This window comes from Leptonychotes weddellii, chromosome 4, assembly GCF_054177405.1.
Source record: "Leptonychotes weddellii isolate Sample4059 chromosome 4, ASM5417740v2, whole genome shotgun sequence".
Taxonomy (NCBI): Eukaryota; Metazoa; Chordata; class Mammalia; order Carnivora; family Phocidae; genus Leptonychotes; species Leptonychotes weddellii.
In genome coordinates, this window is record NC_138372.1 from 114,500,526 (window position 1) to 114,520,057 (window position 19,532).

General features: G+C 45.5%; 1 protein-coding gene across 1 annotated transcript in view; it reads right to left on the reverse strand.

Moving 5' to 3' along the window:
- SLCO5A1 (solute carrier organic anion transporter family member 5A1) overlaps positions 1-4,092 on the reverse strand; it is a 104,460-nt gene extending 100,368 nt beyond the window's left edge. Inside the window, exons 1-2 of the mRNA XM_006731674.3 lie at positions 3,184-4,092; positions 104-1,505 (exon numbers count right to left, since the gene is read on the reverse strand). Coding sequence (XP_006731737.3) covers positions 104-1,019 — 916 coding nt within the window. The 5' untranslated portion in view covers positions 1,020-1,505; positions 3,184-4,092. The remainder of the gene's footprint in view (positions 1-103; positions 1,506-3,183) is intronic.
- Positions 4,093-19,532: the final 15,440 nt, after the last annotated feature.

Here is a 19,532-nt window from a genome sequence, read left to right on the forward strand (position 1 = left end):
GTGTGTGTGTGTGTGTGTGTGTGTATAATCTCCTGGGAAATGTGGAAGTGTTTCCTTTCCACTGGTGAGTTCAAGCTTATTTGAGAAGACAGGAAAGTCTTACCTAGGTACAAGGATGCATTTTCTTTCTTGACATTGTCATCTAAGTAGGTTGGTCCCAAGGTATAAATAGGTGTGGAACCCATTCCAATGAGAATCTGTGCACAAATGAATAAAGCCACATAGACCCAATGATTATTTCCTCCTGAATCATTCAGGCAGGCGGGAGGTTCGGAAGGCGCGGTGGAGTTGCCATTCTGACACAGGCCGTCGTTGGAGGCCGAGGCATTCAACTCTTGGATCTGGTAGGGAGGCGAGATGAAGTGAGGTAAAGCAAAGAGGGCAGCCCCAACGGCAATGAAAAGTCCACCCACCGCTAGCCACAGGGGCCTCCGACCCCGGCCGCCAAAGTAGCTGACGAACACCACCACCACCAGGCTCCCAATGTCAAAGCAGCTGACCAGCAGCCCCGACTCGGAACTCTTCAGACTGTAGCGCCTTTCGATGGTGGTGATGACACTGCTCAGGTACCCAGAGACCATTAACGCCTGGATGAAGGTCAGAAAGCACATGCAAACCAGGAAGCAACGGGAATCAGTGAGGACCACATAGAGGCACCTTCTCCCCTGGAGCGTGGCCAAAGTGGAGGACACCGACACGGCTTTGCTGACTTCCACCCTGTGGTTACATTCCATGAGCCCTGCCATCTCCGCCGAAGTGGAAGGAGCAGAGGGACTGGGGGCCAACCGACTTGGGCCTGGTTTCAACTCCTCATGGCCCAAAGAATCTGTACAGCCGATGGCGGGCTCGGCTCCTGCACGCGCAGGACTCAGGTCTGGCCGGCAGGAGGCGCTGTTCAGGACTGGTAAACTCTTGGACCTAAAGGTCTCTGGTTCGCACTTCTCTTGGACAGCTCCTACTGTGGCTTGCGCTTCCAGCTGCTCTCCCGCCTGGGGCTGCAGCCCGGTGCCTTCGTCCATGGCTCTTAGAACTCAGATTCGATCGCTGATCGCACTCAGGGACTCCGGCGCTTTTCATCCACCAGCACGACGGGCCGAAGTCGGGCCCACTCAGTCGTGCCCACCAGGGACCGGGGCTGGGGATGCAAAGCCGCGCAGCAGGGCATCCTCACCAGCAGAGAGGCACCCAGGGCATCCTGACCGCAGATGCGGCCCCGAGGCTCCGCAGCCGCGTGCCCCGGGGGGCAGGGGTCCGCGCGGTCCTGCGATGAGCCCTGCTTGGGGTCCACCTCGGGGCGGTAGCTCGCGGCAGGAGCCTTGCGCGTCCCGGGCGCATCCCCTCCGCCGCCGCCGCTCGGCCCGCCGCCTGGAGCGAGGACGCCCCGTGCCCAGCGTGGGGGCGCTTAGCGCTGTTGCCCGCGCCGCATACCGCCCGGCTGGCTGGGCCAGAGGCGCCCTGTCCTCGCCGCCTCGGCTTGCGACACCCTCGGGCGCAAAGATGCCAACCTGCAAAGCAGAGAGAGGGCGGTCAGCGAAGGGCGGCTGCGGCTGGGGCTGGCGTCCCGGCGCCCCGGGGGCCAGCGCTGGGTGACTCGGACGGTCCCAAATGGGACCGAGGAATGAGCGAGGAGCGAAGCCCCGGAGGAGGAGGCGGCTGCGGGCTGCAGCCTCTAGTGCCCGAACAATAAGCAGCAGGCGGTCGGCAGAGACCCTCCCTCATTGTCTACCGTGGACCTGCCCTCGCCCCGCCCCTTTTGCCTTAAACAGAGCATCTGTTTAAACAGAGCTTTTATATGTTAATAATTATCAACTTGGCGGCGCTGACTCAGAGGCAGTGTCTTTCATTCGAGTGAACTAATTGCAACCTTTTGGTACTCCTACTTCATTACTCAAAATAGAAAATGCCCAAAAGAACAAAGGAAAGTTTTTTTGTTTTTGTTTTTGTTTTGGGGGTTGGGGGTTGTTTTTTTGTTTTGTTTTGTTTTTTTTACAAACACAGTACATTCCTAGTACCGATTTAAAAAAAAAAAAAGAAAAGAAAAGAAGGGGGTAAAGCTACGTGTGTAGAAATGTGTGTACACACTTGTGCGCAAGCACGTGTGCGCGACTGGATGCGAATCCGTCTGCTTCATCAATTAGAGACACGTATGCAAAGCCCAAAGCAGCCGCAAAAAGGTCAACGCGCTAGCCTCTTTATTCACAACACTAAAAATAACCCCCCAGCCCGAAAGAACTATTCAATTTCAAATACCAGGGGCATTTGAGGCTGCGGCCCACACTAAGTCCCAGCGCGCAGTGTCACGCGAAACCGAAAATCAGTTTGCTTTGCGGAGGGGTGGGGAAGCAACAACCAAACAAAGAGATGCCGGCACGCTGTCACAGAGCTCGCTAGGAGCCCACCGAGCAGTCTTGGCCCGAGGGGGCCGCGGGAGAGGTGTGCTGTTTACATCGAGCGCACCCCGCGAGCGTGGGCCCGGGGTGCGTGCGCGCGCGCGCACACATACACACGCACACACATACACACCCGGGAGTATGTGTCAGAACCCCTCGCGCGATCCTGCATCCAGATCGTATTCAGCGAGAGGCGAAAACAGGTGTGTCCCGGGGTAAGCCCCCGCCCCTAATCTCGCGCACTCCCACTCCCGTCCTCCCCGGGGTGATGTGCACCAGGTGGGAGACGAGAGCCGGACTTCGCTGCACTGGGTTTCATTTCGCGCTTTTGTGATGCTGCTGAGGGAAGAAAGGAGGAAGGGTAAGGGAGAAAGACGGAGAGGCTGGGCGGCCAGGGCGGTCGCTCCGGCGGCTCCCTCGGCTCTGAGGGGCCAGACCTGCTCCCAGATTCCCGGCCTGCCAGCCGCTCACAGCCCGGGCTTCCCCGCCGCCTCCCTGCCCAGGCGCCTTCCCGGGGAACCCCACGGGCGGCCGCGCGCCGAGCCGGGGAATCCCGGCAAACTCCCTCAGCGCTCCGGGGGCCGCCGAAGCGCTGCCTGCGCGGACACCCACACCGCAGCGCCGGCTCGGAGAGACACACGGTTCCTGGCAGGGAGCTCTCTGGCCCGGCGTGGAATCCCAGGGACACCCCTGCGCGCGCGCGCACACACACACACACACACACACACACACACACAACCCGCGGGAGGACACCTCGCCGCGCTGCCCCGGCGCTCAAGCCGCCGCTACTCACTCGTGAGTCTGTCGGTCAGAATGTCTGGCTGAGAGTGGAGTGGCGGGAAGTGGGGACTGTGGAGGTGCGGGAGTAGTTGGGAGCGGCCTGGGGAGGCAGCTTCTGTCCAGCGGCGGAGAAATCAGTGAATGAGACTGTGAGTGAGGCTGAACTCTTACCCCCACCCGGCGCTTGTCACCCAAGCCTCTCCTCTCTAGACACACGCACACAGCGGACGCGCCCGGAGCGGAGCAGCAGAGGGCGCAGGCGCGCGGGCGCCCGCCCAGCCCGGCCCCAAGGCAGCGAGCCGCCCCGCTGCCCTTCACCTGCGCGGTGGGAGAGACGGAGGAGCACTGAGGCCCCGAGGGAGCAGGTCTCCGAAAAAGTCAGCTGCTGAGCCAGACAGCCCACTCGGAATTTAAAAAAAAAAAAAAATTATTTCTGTTCGTTTTTCCGTGCCGTGGGCACCCACAATGTCTAGGTACCAGAGTAGGTTCTGGGGACCAAAGATGAACAGGACAGGATCCCCGGACAGAGGAAACGTCTGTCTTGTGGAAGAAATACCCCTAAGTAGCCTAAAACAACAAGGTAAGTTCGATACAGGATGCCCCCGAAGAACCTCATATCCATTAACCTATTCCATCTTCATTTCCAGGCAGAAGGAAAGGCAAGGGCATGGTGCTCTAAGTTAGTAGGTAGAGGAGCCGCAGGGAGATCGCAAGGATGGAGCAGAGGACTGGACGGCAAGGGTGGCAGAGTGGAAAGGGTCAGCAAGGGCTTCACAGGTTGTGTGCTGTCAGCACTGAAGGGCCGGTGACATTCTGACTTGCTCACCACAAAGCTGTTCTGGCAGTGATGGGTGAATGGAGGCCCCACTGTGGCACCGAGGGGAGTTTGGAAGCAATCTCTAGACAGAATGTGATGAGCAGTGGCAAGAACATGGAGAGGAGGCAATCGCTTAAATATACAATGAGAAGGTAGAAGTGGCCAGACCTGGAGGCCAATTATAATCTGGAAGATGAGAAAACGGTCCAACGTAAGATGTCTCTCAAATTTCATAGCTGAGTGACTGGGTGGATGATGTCCAACCAAAGCACAGGAGGAGAAGCATGCTCTTGGGAGAAAGATAGTTCTCCTCTCGGATGGCGTTGATTTTGACAGCCAAGTATACGTGTCCCATAAACTATTTTGATAGATGACAGACAGGAAGTTTGGACTAGGGATGTGAATTAAGAGTCATCAGCCCAAAGGTGGCACCAGGTGAATAAGGAAGACCAGGCAGACTAAGCAGAGGAAGGCTAAGGACAGGGCCCCGGGGGACACCACAGTCAAAGAAAAGGAGAGGGGGGAAAAGCTAAGAAGGGCGATTAGAAGCAATGGTTAGAGAGGTATGTGAAGAACCAGAGGTCACAGAAACCGTAGCAGCAGAAAACTTTAAGGAGTTATCAGATGCGTGAAAGGCTGTGGAGAAGTCAGAAAGGATAACTGAAAAGAGCCCATTAGCTGTAGCAGGTAGGAGGACACTGCTGAACTTTGAGAGAGGGAGATGGTGACCTAATGAAGGAAGGGGATTGCCTTCTACAATTGCCATGTCTCTGCAGGCCACTGCTGTCATGACAAAGCCACTTCATTGAGCCTTGGCCTTATCCAATAAGAGCATTGGCTGCACTTTACACACATGACAAGTAGAGTGTAGATACATTAAGTAAGTTGGGGAGGGTGCACAGCCAGTCTGTGGAACCTGTGTGCTCCTTAAGCTCATGCTCTTGACTCTGACTCTATACTCGCTCTCTTATAATCAATCGTACAGCAGCTTCACTTTTCAGTGCACCTTGTATCTGTTAATTATCTCACTTTAGTCCAACAACTACCACTCACAGTCAATCCTTAGAGAACAAAATCGCCAGCTGACACCAAAGAACAGTTAGTGTGTGTTTGACATTCGTGTTGAGACAGCACTGATCTCCTGGTAGCTTCCAGACTGACCAAACGGGGCAAATATATTCATTTCCTCATCCTCTGCTACTATCCCCTCCTCCTGAGATCTCCATCAAGCCCACTGTTACTTTTCCACAAACAGGCCAGATGACTCCAGCTGCCACCCCTGCCCGGATTTTAGTCCCCTACTGTTGGTAAGGTGGGCAAAAATATACGTCACTTCTTGTACCTAAATACTCCTCTGAGCTTATTCTGGATCCAGACAGATTCGATCTGCCTCCTATGACATCCTTCTAAGGTCTTTGGCTCATTCTCTCATTTCGACCCCAGCCCCAAACATCAGTTGTCCTTCAGCAAATTCAATCTGTTGCACTTGGTGCCAGCAGAGGGTTTCCCTGCTGAAAAGTCAAAGAATCATGTCCCTGGAACATGCTGCATTTATTCATGGTCAATTACCATAGTTAAACTAGAAACAACTCTAAGAACCTATAGATTTTTTTATTGCCCCTAATAGAAAGATCATGATTTATAGACAGAATTTAAAAGGTCCAATTAGCTGTCCATATAGGAAACAAAAGAAAACATTTAGCAAGAGACATTCCTTTCGCTTTCCCTTCCATAGTTATGACTTTGGAAAAGGCCAGTTGTGTCTCCATCAGCCCTCATCTTCAGATTCACTGAAAGAAATGGATTCAGATCATGGGATTCTGCTATACCCATGGCTCTTTCACATAATATGAATGGGTACAATTGCCTGAACTAGGATGCCTCCCTTGTTAGGTGTATGGGGATAAACGCTCTTCAGATTTCCAGCTTGCTGATGCTTCTTAAGTCATTAATCAGTCGAACTTACACATAAGTTGCTCTTTTCCCAACCTTCATATAATAAGAAGGTAGCCTTTGGAATTACCTGTGGCATTCCATGGGCTTAAAATCTGGCTGCACTGGAGAATGGAACAGGAACAGGAGCCTTTTATTCACTCCCTTCCCTTCCTCCTTAAAAAAGGCGCACTTCGGAAGTCTCCCAGACACAAGAACTGGAATTTGGTCCAGAGTATTTTCTGGGCTAATAAACAGTTGCCAGTTGCTTAAGAGGGGACAAATTATATGTTTTAGTTAACCTTTTTTTTAATATTGAAATACAGCTTTATTCACAGACCCTGAAGAGGTAACCAGAATATTTGCCTCTGTGACATATTTAAATTACATCTCTCTTCTTAGGGTCAAAAAAGTAATTTATGATATAACTGTTTTCCTCCCATTTTTTTTTATTTTTTAACTTAATTTTATTTTTACTGAGATAGAATTGACATAACACTTTTTAGATGTACAACATAATCGTTTGATATATGTATATATTGTGAAATAATTGCAATGATAAGTCCAGTTAACATCCATCACCACACGTGGTTATAAAATTTTTTTTCTCATGATGAGAACTTTTAAGATGTACTCTCTTAGCAACTTTCAGATACACAATACAGTATTGTTAACTGTAAGACTAAAAGGTAAACTCTTAACACAACTTGACATTTACACCCTTCCTTAGAAGTAAATTTCAAGCTGGGTGAAACAGAAAAGGAACAGATTTGGCCCTGGGGTCCAGTGAATGGAGGCAGTCACTCCAGCCCTGTGGTTTGCAAGTGCTAAAGGAGTGTCTGACGGGCATTTGGGTGGCTCAGTTGGTTCAGTGTCTGCCTTCAGCTCCGGTCGTGGTCCCAGGGTCCTGGGATTGAGTCCGGAGTCGGGCTCCCTGCTCAGCAGGGAATCTGCTTCTCCCTCTACCCCTCCCCCCTTCTCATGGTCTCTCTCTCTCTCTGTCTCTTGGATAAATAAATAAAATCAAAGGAGTATCTGACCAACTGTGTCAGCTTTCACACTGTGAGTCCCACAACCCAAGAGACCACAGTCCCATGAACACCTGGACATATTGTCACCCTCTAAAGGAGCCAAGCAATTTCCAGCTATTAGCTTCCCTTACAATCTGTAGACAAGTTGGGTCAAGGTCTGAACTAAAGACTAATAAAGGAAAATAAGTACAAGGGATAAAATGAAATGAAAGTGTGTTAGATAGGCTTGATTAACACTCAATGTGCTGTCCCTACATTCTGTTTTTCTTGAATGACAGAGCCTAGAAAGCTAAAAAAAACAAACAAAAAACAAAACAAAACACACATTTCCCAGACTGCCTTGCTGATCGGGCTCTGGATAAGAACTGAAGCATTCCTGTGAGTTTTGGAAGGTGGAATGAGTCACGGGTCACATCCTTTTTGGCTGTCTTATGCCAGCAAGCAGGTCATAGAGACATGTTATTTTTCTGCTTCAGTATTCAGCTGTCCAAACTCCAGTTTATGGGTGTTGAAAGGGAGTTGCAGCATTGGATCTCCGAACCCAGCCACAGTAGGGTCTCCTGAAGAGAATACACCTGGGAAGGCCTTTGATTTCCACACCCACAAGTTCCTCCCCCACATTGTGGCAGCTGTACCAGTTTCCCTGGCAGGACAGATGTATAATGTTCTAAGAGTCATTCCTGGTCACCCAATCTACAGATCATTTATCCAACCCTTCCAGAGATTTTCTGAGCATGTATCTTTCTGTAGTGAATCCCTTTCTGCCAAAAGCCCAGAGTGATTTCCCTATCCTACATTGGGCCAAGATTAATACAATAGATAGCTGGCTTTTAAATTATGGCTCACTCATCCACAGTTTGAGGTCCCTCTGCCTAGCTCTCAACTTGCCTCTCTAAAGCAGAAGTCTCTTGGGGAGCCTAGGTGGCGCAGTCCGTTAAGTGTCCAACTCTTGGTTCCCACTCAGGTTGTGGGCTCAGGTTGTAATCTGTGGGTCATGGGATAGAGCCCCGCATTGGTTTCTGCACTCAGGGGGGAGTCTGCTTGAGATTCTTTCACTCTACCTCTGCCCCTCCCACTCGTGCACACGTGCTCTCTCTCTCTCTCCCTCCCTCTCAAAAATAAATAAATCTTAAAGCAGAAAGAAGTCTCTTTAGGACCTATATTAGGCATGACCTTGAACTATCAGTAAACTTCTCAAAGTCTAGATCCAAAGAGCAATGCCAAGAAAAACCTGGAATTCCTCTTTCCCTCCTCCTTTCTTGATTTCCATTCCCAATCTAAGGACATTTTTTTTTCCCTAGATGATTGCAAAGATCCATATTTCAGGTTAACCTGAAGGAGGTGATCTTATCCCAGAGCGCAGAAGAATAATTAACACAAGATAATATAAACCAACACACTCACGGCAATGACACACTGTCGAGGCTCTGCTTCAAAGCAGGTAGGATGGCAGCAGGTTCTCATTTCTTTACATTTATCTAAAAGACCTGGAGAGCTGTTGTACAACATTGTACCTATTGTCAATAATAATGTATTGTGGGGCACCTGGGTGGCTCAGTTAAGTGTCTGCCTTCAGCTCAGGTCATGATCCCAGAGTCCTGGGATCGAGCCCCGCATCGGGCTCCCTGCTCAGCGGGAAGCCTGCTTCTCCCTCTCCCACTCCCCCTGCTTGTGTTCCCTCTCTCGCTGTGTCTCTGTCAAATAAATAAATAAAATCTTTAATAATAATAATAATGTATTGTGCACTTAAAATTTTGTTGAGGGTAAAAAAAAAATCTTATTGAGGGTAGGTCTCACTGTAAAAGTGTTCTTACCACAATAAAATAAAATCAAAGAAAAATAAATGAAAGACCTGAAACACTGACAGTTATAAATCATCTGTGGTGTAGTCCTGCTGGTAGCAAAAAGCAAGCTAGCCTCTGGACAACAGCATCCTTCCCCCTTCCCCCACCCCTCTTCAGAAGGTCTGTGTCGTCGGTGGCAAATGAACACTATTTCATCTTTGTGGTGAGTGCATGGATGTCACTTATCCATATTTCATCACAAGAAGATGCCCTAATTCTAAGAGGTACCATTATTTTATGTGCCACTAAGAAGGAAAAAATGCTTCCAATTAGACTATGACACATGCCTTAATGATGAAAGAGAGGAAAAGAGGGCCCTGTTGTCACATTGCCTAAATTTAATTGTGGCTCTGCCATTTAGGGCCGTATGGCCTTGGACAATTTACCAAGCCTCTCTGCCTCAGTTTTCAAGCTGGGGTTCATCACAGTATCTATCTCACAGGGTTGTTGTAAATAGTAAATGAGATAACATCAGCAAAATGCTTACAAGGGCCGGGACCAAGGTTGGTGCTCCTAAATGTCAGCCATTGCTACAGATCTGCATTGCTGTCTTTTCATTTATCTTATGCACAGTTTTTCCTCTCTGGTTGTCGGAGCGCAGGGGATCCAGAATCTTTTATTTCATGCGGGCCACCCATTTCTCTAGGATTAGTTCCTATCTGGGAAATTATGGTCAGACTGATAAAACATCATATACCCTGTAGGCTCCACTATTTGGTTGTTTCTGTTTGTTTTGTTTCATTTTCATCTTTCAACCATGGGAATCCCTTCCATACTGGTACCCCAACCATTACTCAAATATTTATGAAAACTAAACAATAATAATGCCCTTCCTTTATCATATTAGGACTGACTACATATTTTACAGACATTATTTCATCTTCACTCTTCAGTATATATTATCAATTCCATTGACAGGAGAGAGAGCTGAGGTTCAAAATGATCAACTTGCCCTAAATCATTCGGCATAGAAAGTGTGGAGGTCCAAATCCAGATCAACCACGTTCCAATACCTGTGTTTCTGGCAACCTACCTGTATTTTCTCACAATTGTGTTTTACATAATTTTTAGGAAACCATCCGTTGATTAAGATAAACATGTCTCTATAGTGCAATATTTAAGTAAACTAAAGGATGAAGCAGTCTAAACACAAACAATGCATGCCATCGCTTTTGAGTAAAAATACAAAACAAACTACCCGGAGAGCCGTGATCTCTATAATGACTAGGATTCACGTTTTTACAGGGCTGCCCAACTGTCTAGTCACTAGCTGTGGTTTCATTCCCAACTCACGACTCCTCCCAACCTTCTCTGCATTCCTCCCCTTTGACTAGGAGGCATCACGGAACAAGTTTACCATAAAGCCCATCCTTTAGAACGCTGCTGCCCACCCCCATACCCTCCACCTCCACTGCATTCTATTATAAGGCTGAGAAATAACTGGCCAGTAGGGTAAACCCAGCCTCCTTCTGTCACAGCCAGTCTTGCAAAAGAGAGGTGAAATCAAACATGGCTTCCTGAGATCCCGAATCACAAATGCCCATAGTAGAATTCTTTTAATAAAAACACAGAAAGGTAGGGGGCTGTGTGGGATGATCAGGAGCTCAGGGCTCAAACATCCTTTCCTTAATGGAAAGACACTTTGAAAGAGCTTTTCACAGAGTTCACTCAAATTCCCTTCTCCCTTCTCTACCTTCTTTTTGTTGTGAATGGCATTTTTGATAATTATCTGACTGCAAAAAATCTCCGCAAGTCCAGGTTGAAGTGCTACACTATTTTTAATTATTACCAGTATTGGCTTTGGCACATGTGTGGAGGAGCTTGGTTTTGGCTGACTTTTAGGCTCCATTCTCTTTGGCTGTCTGTCATACACTGACAATTGTTCCACTTGTCTTATTGTAACTGATGAATACAAAATGACCCAATACAAGTAAAATGTACCACTCAGGCCACCAGGGAAGTGATTTTATTTATTTATTTATTTATTTTTAAGATTTTATTTATTTATTTAGTTGACAGAGAGAGACAGAGCGAGAGAGGGAACACAAGCTGGGGGAGTGGGAGAGGGAGAAGCAGGCCCCCCGCTGAGCAGGGAGCCCGATGCGGGACTCGATCCCAGGACCCTGGGATCATGACCTGAGCCGAAGGCAGACGCTTAATGACTGAGCCACCCAGGCACCCCAAGGGAAGTGATTTTAAAGGATTTAGTGTTCCATTTGGGGGCTACAAAACCTGCCATCAAGAAATGGGAATTAAATGACAAATGAATTGTCTTCTATCTTTCCCTTTGAGAAAATTAGAGCTGTTAGAGTCTTAATTTGCCTAAACCAGGGAATGACCTGACAAATGCACATGTAGACAGTGGAAATACAACATCTAAAATGGCGATCCTTTTCCTCCTTCCAGTTGGCTTTGTTTGTGAAATTTCACACCAGAGGAAAAATGTGATTTTTTCAAGCAGAAAAGAATTATTGTGAGAGTTAGCCCATGTTGGACCCAGGATGGATTTTAAACCCCAGGGAAGGAAGTGAAACGTGCTCTAAGGAGAAATAAGAGATTTACAGGTAAATGAAAATACGTATTTTTCTTTCCATACTATGTTCATCCTTCTTCAGTCTTCCCTAAAGAAAAATACCTTTAGGAAGAAAAGTCTGAAGCCCCAGAAACAATTTTTACTAGTCTTAGAAAATGTCTTTTTATTAATATCTTTCACACATAACAAAAAAGCAAAACTGAGAATAAGCAAAGTAATCCAAACTGTCGAAAAATTAACAAAATGGGGCGGGCATCTGGGTGGCTCAGTCAGTTAAGCATCCGACTCTTGACCTCAGCTGACATCTTGAGATCAGCGTCATCAGGTCAAGCCCCATGTTGGGCTCCACATTGAGCATGGAGCCTACTAAAAAAAAAAAAAATCTTAACAAAATTAGCTCCCTTATATGCCACCAAGACAGGATCTTATCGGGCTCCTGCAATTTAAAGACCAAGATCCCGGGGTGCCTGGGTGGCTCAGTCGGTTAAGCGGCTGACTCTGGATTTTGGCTCAGGTCATGATCTCAGGGTTGTGGGACTGAGCCCCCTGTCAGGCTCCATGCTCAATGCAGAGTTTGCTTGTCCCTCTCTCTCTGCTCCTCTCTCCCACCCACCCCCCCTCACACTCTCCTGAATGGCTCAGTCAGTTAAGCATCTGCCTTTGGCTCGGGTCATGATCCCTGGGTCCTGGGATCGAGCCCCACATCGGGCTCCCTGCTCAGCGGGGAGTCTGCTTCTCCCTCTCCCTCTGCCTGCCACTCCCCTGCTTGTGCTCTCTCTCTCTGTCAAATAAATAAATAAAATCTTTTTTTTAATTTAAAAATAAAATAGAGTAGATAAAATCTTAAAAAAAAAAAGACCAAGATCCTGATTTCTGCTACGTGCAAAGCCCAGGCGGTAAACACTGTATGCATGATCAAGGATCTGAATTGAACACTGAAGAGTAAGCAAAATATGCACGTGTGGGTGGGCCCACTGGCCTCTGAGACAGAGCAGCACCCAAAGAGGGAGATTTAAAAAGGAACACTTGGGGGCAAGACGTCTCAGGAAGGTGGCATTGTTGGGGAACCAGAGACACGTGAAGGGGACAAACAGGAAGTAAGAAAGGAAAGCTGGTTACCTCCAGTTAAGAAGTTTAGACTCAATTCCATAAACAACAGAAAGCAGTTGAAGGTTTCTAAGCAAAGCAGTGACAGGATTAAGCAGAACTTCACAAAGAGGGATGCCTGGGTGGCTCAGTCGGTTAGGCATCTGCCTTCAGTTCGGGTCATGATCCCAGGGTCCTGGGATCAAGTCCTGCATCGGGCTCCCTGCTCAATGGGGGGTCTGCTTCTCCCTCTGCCTGCCGTTTGTACTCTCTCTCCCTGTTTGTGCTCTCTCTCTCTCACACACACACACACAAGTAAATAAATAAAATCTTAAAAAACAAAAACTTCATGAAGATTAATTTCTCAGGAAGTGGTGGGTGGGATGAGAGTGCGAGAGAGACTACAGGTAGAAAGACCACTCCCAAAACAATTAGGATAGTACAGGCAAAACCATGACTTCAGGTTCTGATTAGTAAGGACTAGGTATTAGACCAGTGTTGTTTTATGACATGGAATTGATGAATTTAGATTGAAAGGTGTTTAGGGATTGTGTAGCCAAAAATTTACAAACCTATGGCCACACTGGGCTGATGATAAAGCCTGTATATAGATAGATAGATAGAGAGATGATAGATAGATAGATAGATAGATAGATAGATAAATAGATAGATAGATATAGATATAGATATATAGATATAGATAGATATAGATACTCACTTTTCAGAATTTGCTGCCAAAACTTAAACTTGAGAGATTTCAAATGAAACATCCAGATTTCTGCATTCTTGATATTTGACATTTGCCACATTGGGTTCCAGGCCCTCAGTTACCTGCCTAGCCACAATAAGCCTCTTAGTTTGAGATCTCTTGATTTAGGCCAATTTTTGTCCTGCCATCCCTACCCCAATCTTGAAGATGAAGAAACTGAAATGCAAGGAAGGTGATTTTCTTAAAGTTTCACTGGCAGATGGTGGCAAAATCAATGAGGAATGACATGATACAATGATAATTTTACTTTGTACAGCAGCTTGAAACATATTGTCTCTTCCTCACAGCTCTAAAAGGTAGACATCATTACACCCAAAACTAATGTAACATTGTGTGTCAACTATACATCAATAAAAAAAAGAAGTAGACATCATTATCCCCATCTCATAGAGGAGGGAAAGGGTTGAGAGAGAAACTAGGTAACTTGACCTAAGCCACACAGCTGGTCAGCAGTGGAGACAATGTTTAAATCCAGATCCATCGTAGTCCTTTTATTACACAATAGTGTAAGATCCTGGGTCCTGACACACCCACTTAAAATTTGGGCTGGTCATTGACTGGCTGTGTGACAGCAGGGATGTTACTCAGCCTATCTGAGTTCAACTTTTTAGTCTCTAAACCGACATGAACAGGGGCGCCTGGGTGGCTCAGTCAGTTAAGCATCTGCCTCTGCTCAGGTCATGATCCCAGGGTCCTGGGATCGAGCCCCGCATCGGGCTCCTTCTGCTTCTCCCTCTCCTTCTGCCCCTCTGCTCTCCCCACTTGTGCTCTCTTTTTCTCTCTAATAAATAAAAAAAAAACCCTTAAAAATAAATAAATAAACTGACATGAATGTGTATCCAACAGCATTTAACACACAGCAGGTAGTACCGTCCCTATGTATCGGGGTGCTCACTTGTGCCAGATGTTGTGCTAAGCTCCACACTCCATCCTAAAATGGGTGCTGTTATCAACGTTTCGATGAGATTTAGAAAAAGTGCAACCCCTCAGTAGTGAAGAACAGTCTAGATTTGCAGTCTGGTCCAGTCTCATTTGCACGTCTCAACCGCACCCTCCACTAACCTAATGGGGCACAACATACCCAGTAGGTGCTTTTAATCTGTTCTCAGTAATTTAGATGTTTCTTTTTTTTTTTAATGTAGACATGTTTTTCAAATCAAAACTGTCACACAAGCCAGCAAGTACACTATGGTTTTTAAACTTCTATCTAAATACTATTATGGGCTGAATTGTGTCCCCTTCAAAATGTATATGTTGAAGTCCTAACTCCCAGTACCTCAGAATGTGACTGTACTTGGTAATAAGATCTATAAAGAGGTAATTAAGTTGAAATGAGGTCTTTATGGTGGGCTCTAACCCAATATGACTGGCGTCCTTATAGGAAAAGGAAATTTGGACATAGACAAGTACTGAGGGAAAACCTTGTGAGGACTCAGGGAGAAGACGGATGGCCACCTACAAGCCGAGGAGAGAGGCCTCAGAAGAAACCAACCCCCTGACAGACAGCCTTGATCTCTGACTTCCAGACTCCAGAACTATGAGAAAATAAATTCCTGTTGTTTAAGCCACACAGTTTGTACTACTTTGTATGGCAACCTTAGAAAATTAATACAAGTATTGATTTTTTTTTAAGTCAAATATTTTGGGGCGCCTGGGTGGCTCAGCCGTTGGGCGTCTGCCTTCGGCTCAGGTCATGGTCCCAGGGTCCTGGGATCGAGCCCCGCATCGGGCTCCCTGCTCAGTGGGAAGCCTGCTTCTCCCTGTCCCACTCCCCCTGCTTGTGTTCCCTCTCTGGCTGTGTCTCTCTCTGTCAAGTAAATAAAATCTTTAAAAAAAATAAAAGTCAAATATTTTAAAATTATAATAGCTAATAACTTATTTTAAAGTTCATTCTTGAAGAAGTTTCATGATTTTAAACATTTCTGACAATAAGGAAAAGTAGTTTAAAACTTTCATGATTCACTTCTTAGAACAAATTAGAAGGAAATGACTTGAAAGAAAACCCCATGGCACCTGTCAGTCAGAGGATATGGTCTCATACAATGTGGGGTGGTTTTTTTTTTTAGATTTTATGTATTTATTTGAGAGAGAAAGAGGGAGAACACAGAGGGAGAGGGAGAAGCAGACTCCCCGCTGAGCAGAGACCTGGACACAGGCCTGAATCCCAGGACCCTGGGACCCTGCAGACGCTCAACCGACTGAGCCACCCAGGCACCCCTAACACGTGTTTTAATACGTGATAAATGTTACAAAGATTGGTAGAAAAAAAAATACTGTGATTTAGGACATATTAAAGAATAAAAGCAATTTACATCAAAGTAATATAATCCATAAATAAACAATTTAAAGAAGAAAGTCAAATAGATGTGCCCAACTGAAAAAGAAATGAAATATAGTATCCCTGTGTCTAAAATAGAAAAGCTTATCACAAATCTTAGAACTTCCCTAGGAATGTCCACAATAGCCAAACTATGGAAAGAGCCCAGATGACCATCGACAGATGAATGGATAAAGATGTGGTATATATATGTACAATGGAATATTACACAGCCATAAAAAATGAAATCTTGCCATTTACAACGATGTGGATGGAACTAGAGGGTATTATGTTAAGTGAAATAAGTCAATCAGAGAAAGACATATGATCATATGATCTCATTGATATGTGGAATTTAAGAAACAAGGCAGAGAATCATAGGGGAAGACAGAAAAAATGAAACAAGACAAAACCAGAGAGGGAGATAAACCATAAGAGACTCTTAATCTTAGGAAACAAACTGAGGGTTGCTAGAGGGGAGGAGATGAGGGGTGGGGTAACTGGGTCATCGACATTGGGGAGGGCATGTGATGTAATGAGCACTGGGTATAATATAAGACGGATGAATCACAGACCTGTACCCCTGAAACAAATAATACATTATATGTTAATTAATTGAATTTAAATTTTAAAAAAAGAAAAAAGAAAAGAAAATTAGGATCATGACACAGATTAAAAAAAAAAAAAAAAGAACTTCCCTAGGATCTGAAAGTATATAAGAAAATATAGATCTGGAAAAAAGTGACAACCCCTAATAATCAAATGGTAACATTATCAGTGCATCCAGGTTCTCCCCACTTGAGGCTTCTCAAACTGGGGCTATGTGTCCCCAACAGCACTAGGCTGCCTGACTGTAGTAAAGCAAAATGAAAAACATACGTATCTTCCTAGAAACTCATCTTTATTAAACTTTGGAAGTAATATGATAAACAGAGATACAGTATGGAGTAGAAAGAAAAACTCATATATTATTTAAATAAAACAGAACCTTTTTTAATACATGTGATACTTGCTTAAGGTTACTTAGGACTACTGGCATCCTAGACTCCCTGGGGTATGTAGCCACTTCCCTTCAGCCAGGCCACTTTCATTGAAAAGTTTGAGAAGTGCCTTTATCTGATGCCAGTTTTATTTTCAGGAAGTGTGCCTTTGATTTAGAGTGCTCCAGAAAAAAAAATACTTCAATCGTACAGTTTGAAATTCTCTTAAGTTTGTCTAAACAACTCTTGTTTCAAACAAAATGTGCCAGATTATTCTACTAAGCATTCACACTTTAGAATGGATTTTATCATTCATATATTTTCTCAATACCTGAAACTATATTTAGAAATTGGAGGTAGGGGCGCCTGGGTGGCTCAGTTGGTTAAGCGACTGCCTTCGGCTCAGGTCATGATCCTGGAGTCCCGGGATCGAGTCCCGCATCGGGCTCCCTGCTCGGCGGGGAGTCTGCTTCTCCCTCTGACCCTCCCCCCTCTCATGTACTCCCTCTCTCTCATTCTCTCTCTCTCAAAAATAAATAAAATCTTTAAAAAAAAAAAAAGAAAAGAAATTGGAGGTAGAGAGGAAGACATCTAACAGTCAGGGTTCCCGGGGAAAAGAAGTTGCCAACTTTATGGTCTGGTTTGATGGGACTATTTACCAAAATTGGCAAAGTATGGCGAAACCATGAGGGATATGCAGTCCTATGGAGGTAAGTAACAGTGGGATGCCACACTATTCCCACACCAGGCCTGAAGGAGGGGGGGACAGAGCAGCTTTCAAAAGTTGGGAGTATGGAAGTTCCTCAAAAAATTAAAAAACAGAGACGCCTGGGTGGCTCAGTCAGTTAAGCATCTGCCTTCGGCTCAGGTCATGATCCCAGGGTCCTGGGATCGAGTCCCACATCGGGCTCTCTGCTCAGCAGGGAGCCTGCTTCTCTCTCTCCCCACTCTCTCTCTCTCAAATAAATAAATAAAATCTTAAAAAAAAATTTTTTTTTAAAGTTACCATATGATCCAGTAATTCCATTACTGGGTATTTACCCAAAAAACAAACACTAATTCAAAAAGATATATGTACCTCTATAATTATTGCAGCATTATTTATAATAGCCAAGATATAGAAGCATCCCAAATGTCATCAACAGTTGAATGGATAAAGATGTGAGATAGAGATAGATGACAGATAGATAGATAGATAGATAGATGATAATGGAATATTACTCAGTCATAAAAAAGAATGAGATTGTGCCATTTGTAACAACACAGATGGATCATGGATCATGGATCTAAAGGGTATAATGCTAAGTGAAATAAGTCAGTCAGACGGGCACCCAGGTGGCTCAGTCAGTTAAGCCTCTGACTCTTGATTTCCATTCAGGTCATGATGTCAGGGTCATGAGATCAAGCCCCACATTGGGCTCTGCGCTCAGTGCAGAGTCTGCTTGGGATTCTCTCTCTCTCTCTCCTTCTGCCCCTCCCCCTGCTTGCACTCTAAATAAATAAATATCCTTTAAAAAAAAGAAAGAAGTCAGAGAAAGAAAAATGCCATATTTCACTCATATGTGGCATTTAAGAAACAAAACAAAGAAAAAAAAAAGAGTCTTCCCCTGAAACAAATAATACATTATATGTTAAAAAAAAAAAAAAAAGACTCTTAAATACAGAGAACAAGCTGGAGATTGCCAGAGAGGAGGTGGCTCGGGGGATGAGTGAAATAGATAAAGAGGATTAAGAGTACATTTATCATGATGAGCACTGAGTAATGTATAGAATTGTTGAATCATTACATTTTCTATATACAATACACACACACACATGACCTGAAACTAAATAACACTGTACTGGAAACTATTAATTATACTTCAATTTAAAAATATATATATATACATATGTATGTATATATATATATGTATGTATACATATGTATATATATTCTTTTTTTATTTTTTTAAAGATTTTATTTATTTATTCAAGAGAGAGAGAGCATGAGTAAGACAGTGAGAGAAAGCACAAACAGGGGGAGCGGTAGAGGCAGAGGGAGAAGCAGGCTCCCGGTTGAGCAGGGAGCCCAATGCAGGGCTCGATCCCAGAACCCCCAGACCATGACCTGAGCAGAAGGCAGATGCTTTAACCAACTGAGCCACCAGGTGCCCCTATATTCTTTTTCTAAATTGAAATATATATATATATACACACACACACACGAAGTATATATATATATTTGGTATAAATATTTGATATATATATGTATATTTAAAAAAAAAAAAAACAGGTTAGAGGAAACAGTACAAAGAAAGCCACAAGATGGGAGCTATTGCCTTCAGTAGACGGACAAGGTCAGTCCACAGGGACCCTGCAGAGAAAAAACTGGGGGAATAAACCCAGTCTCAGGTGCTCCCTCCCCTGCCAGCTTCTGATCTCCTCCTGGTTGGAAGCCATTGGAAGCAGAGGGCCAAGGAGCTCATGGAAGCTATGGGTACAAGTCAGCCTCCAGGGCACAGAACAGACTGCAGGAAAGTGGAAAGTTGATCTGGAAGGAGAAACAGAAGGACTAAACGGGGAGGATTAAGTGGACCGGAAGGCACTGGCAGCAGGGTAGAAGGACGAAAGACTGAAAGGACTGAAAATGTTTAAAAAATGAAAGACCTTGGGTTCTGTTTTCAAAAACTTAAAGCTTTGGGGCACCCAGGTGGCTCAGTCAATCGAGCACCTGACTCTTGATTTCAGCTCAGGTCATGATCTCAGGGTTGTGAGATGGAGCCCCATGTCGAGCTCCATGCTCACTGCAGAGTCTGCTTGAGACTCCAGCTCTCCCTATCCCCCCCAAACCTCACTCTCTCTCTCTCTCTGAAAAATCTTTTTTTAGGGCGCCTGGGTGGCTCAGTCGGTTGGGCGACTGCCTTCAGCTCGGGTCATGATCCTGGAGTCCCGGGATCGAGTCCCGCGTCGCGCTCCCTGCTCGGCGGGGGGTCTGCTTCTCCCTCTGACCCTCTCCCCCTCATGCTCTCTCTCTCTCAAATAAATAAATAAAATCTTTTTTTTTTTTTAAAGAT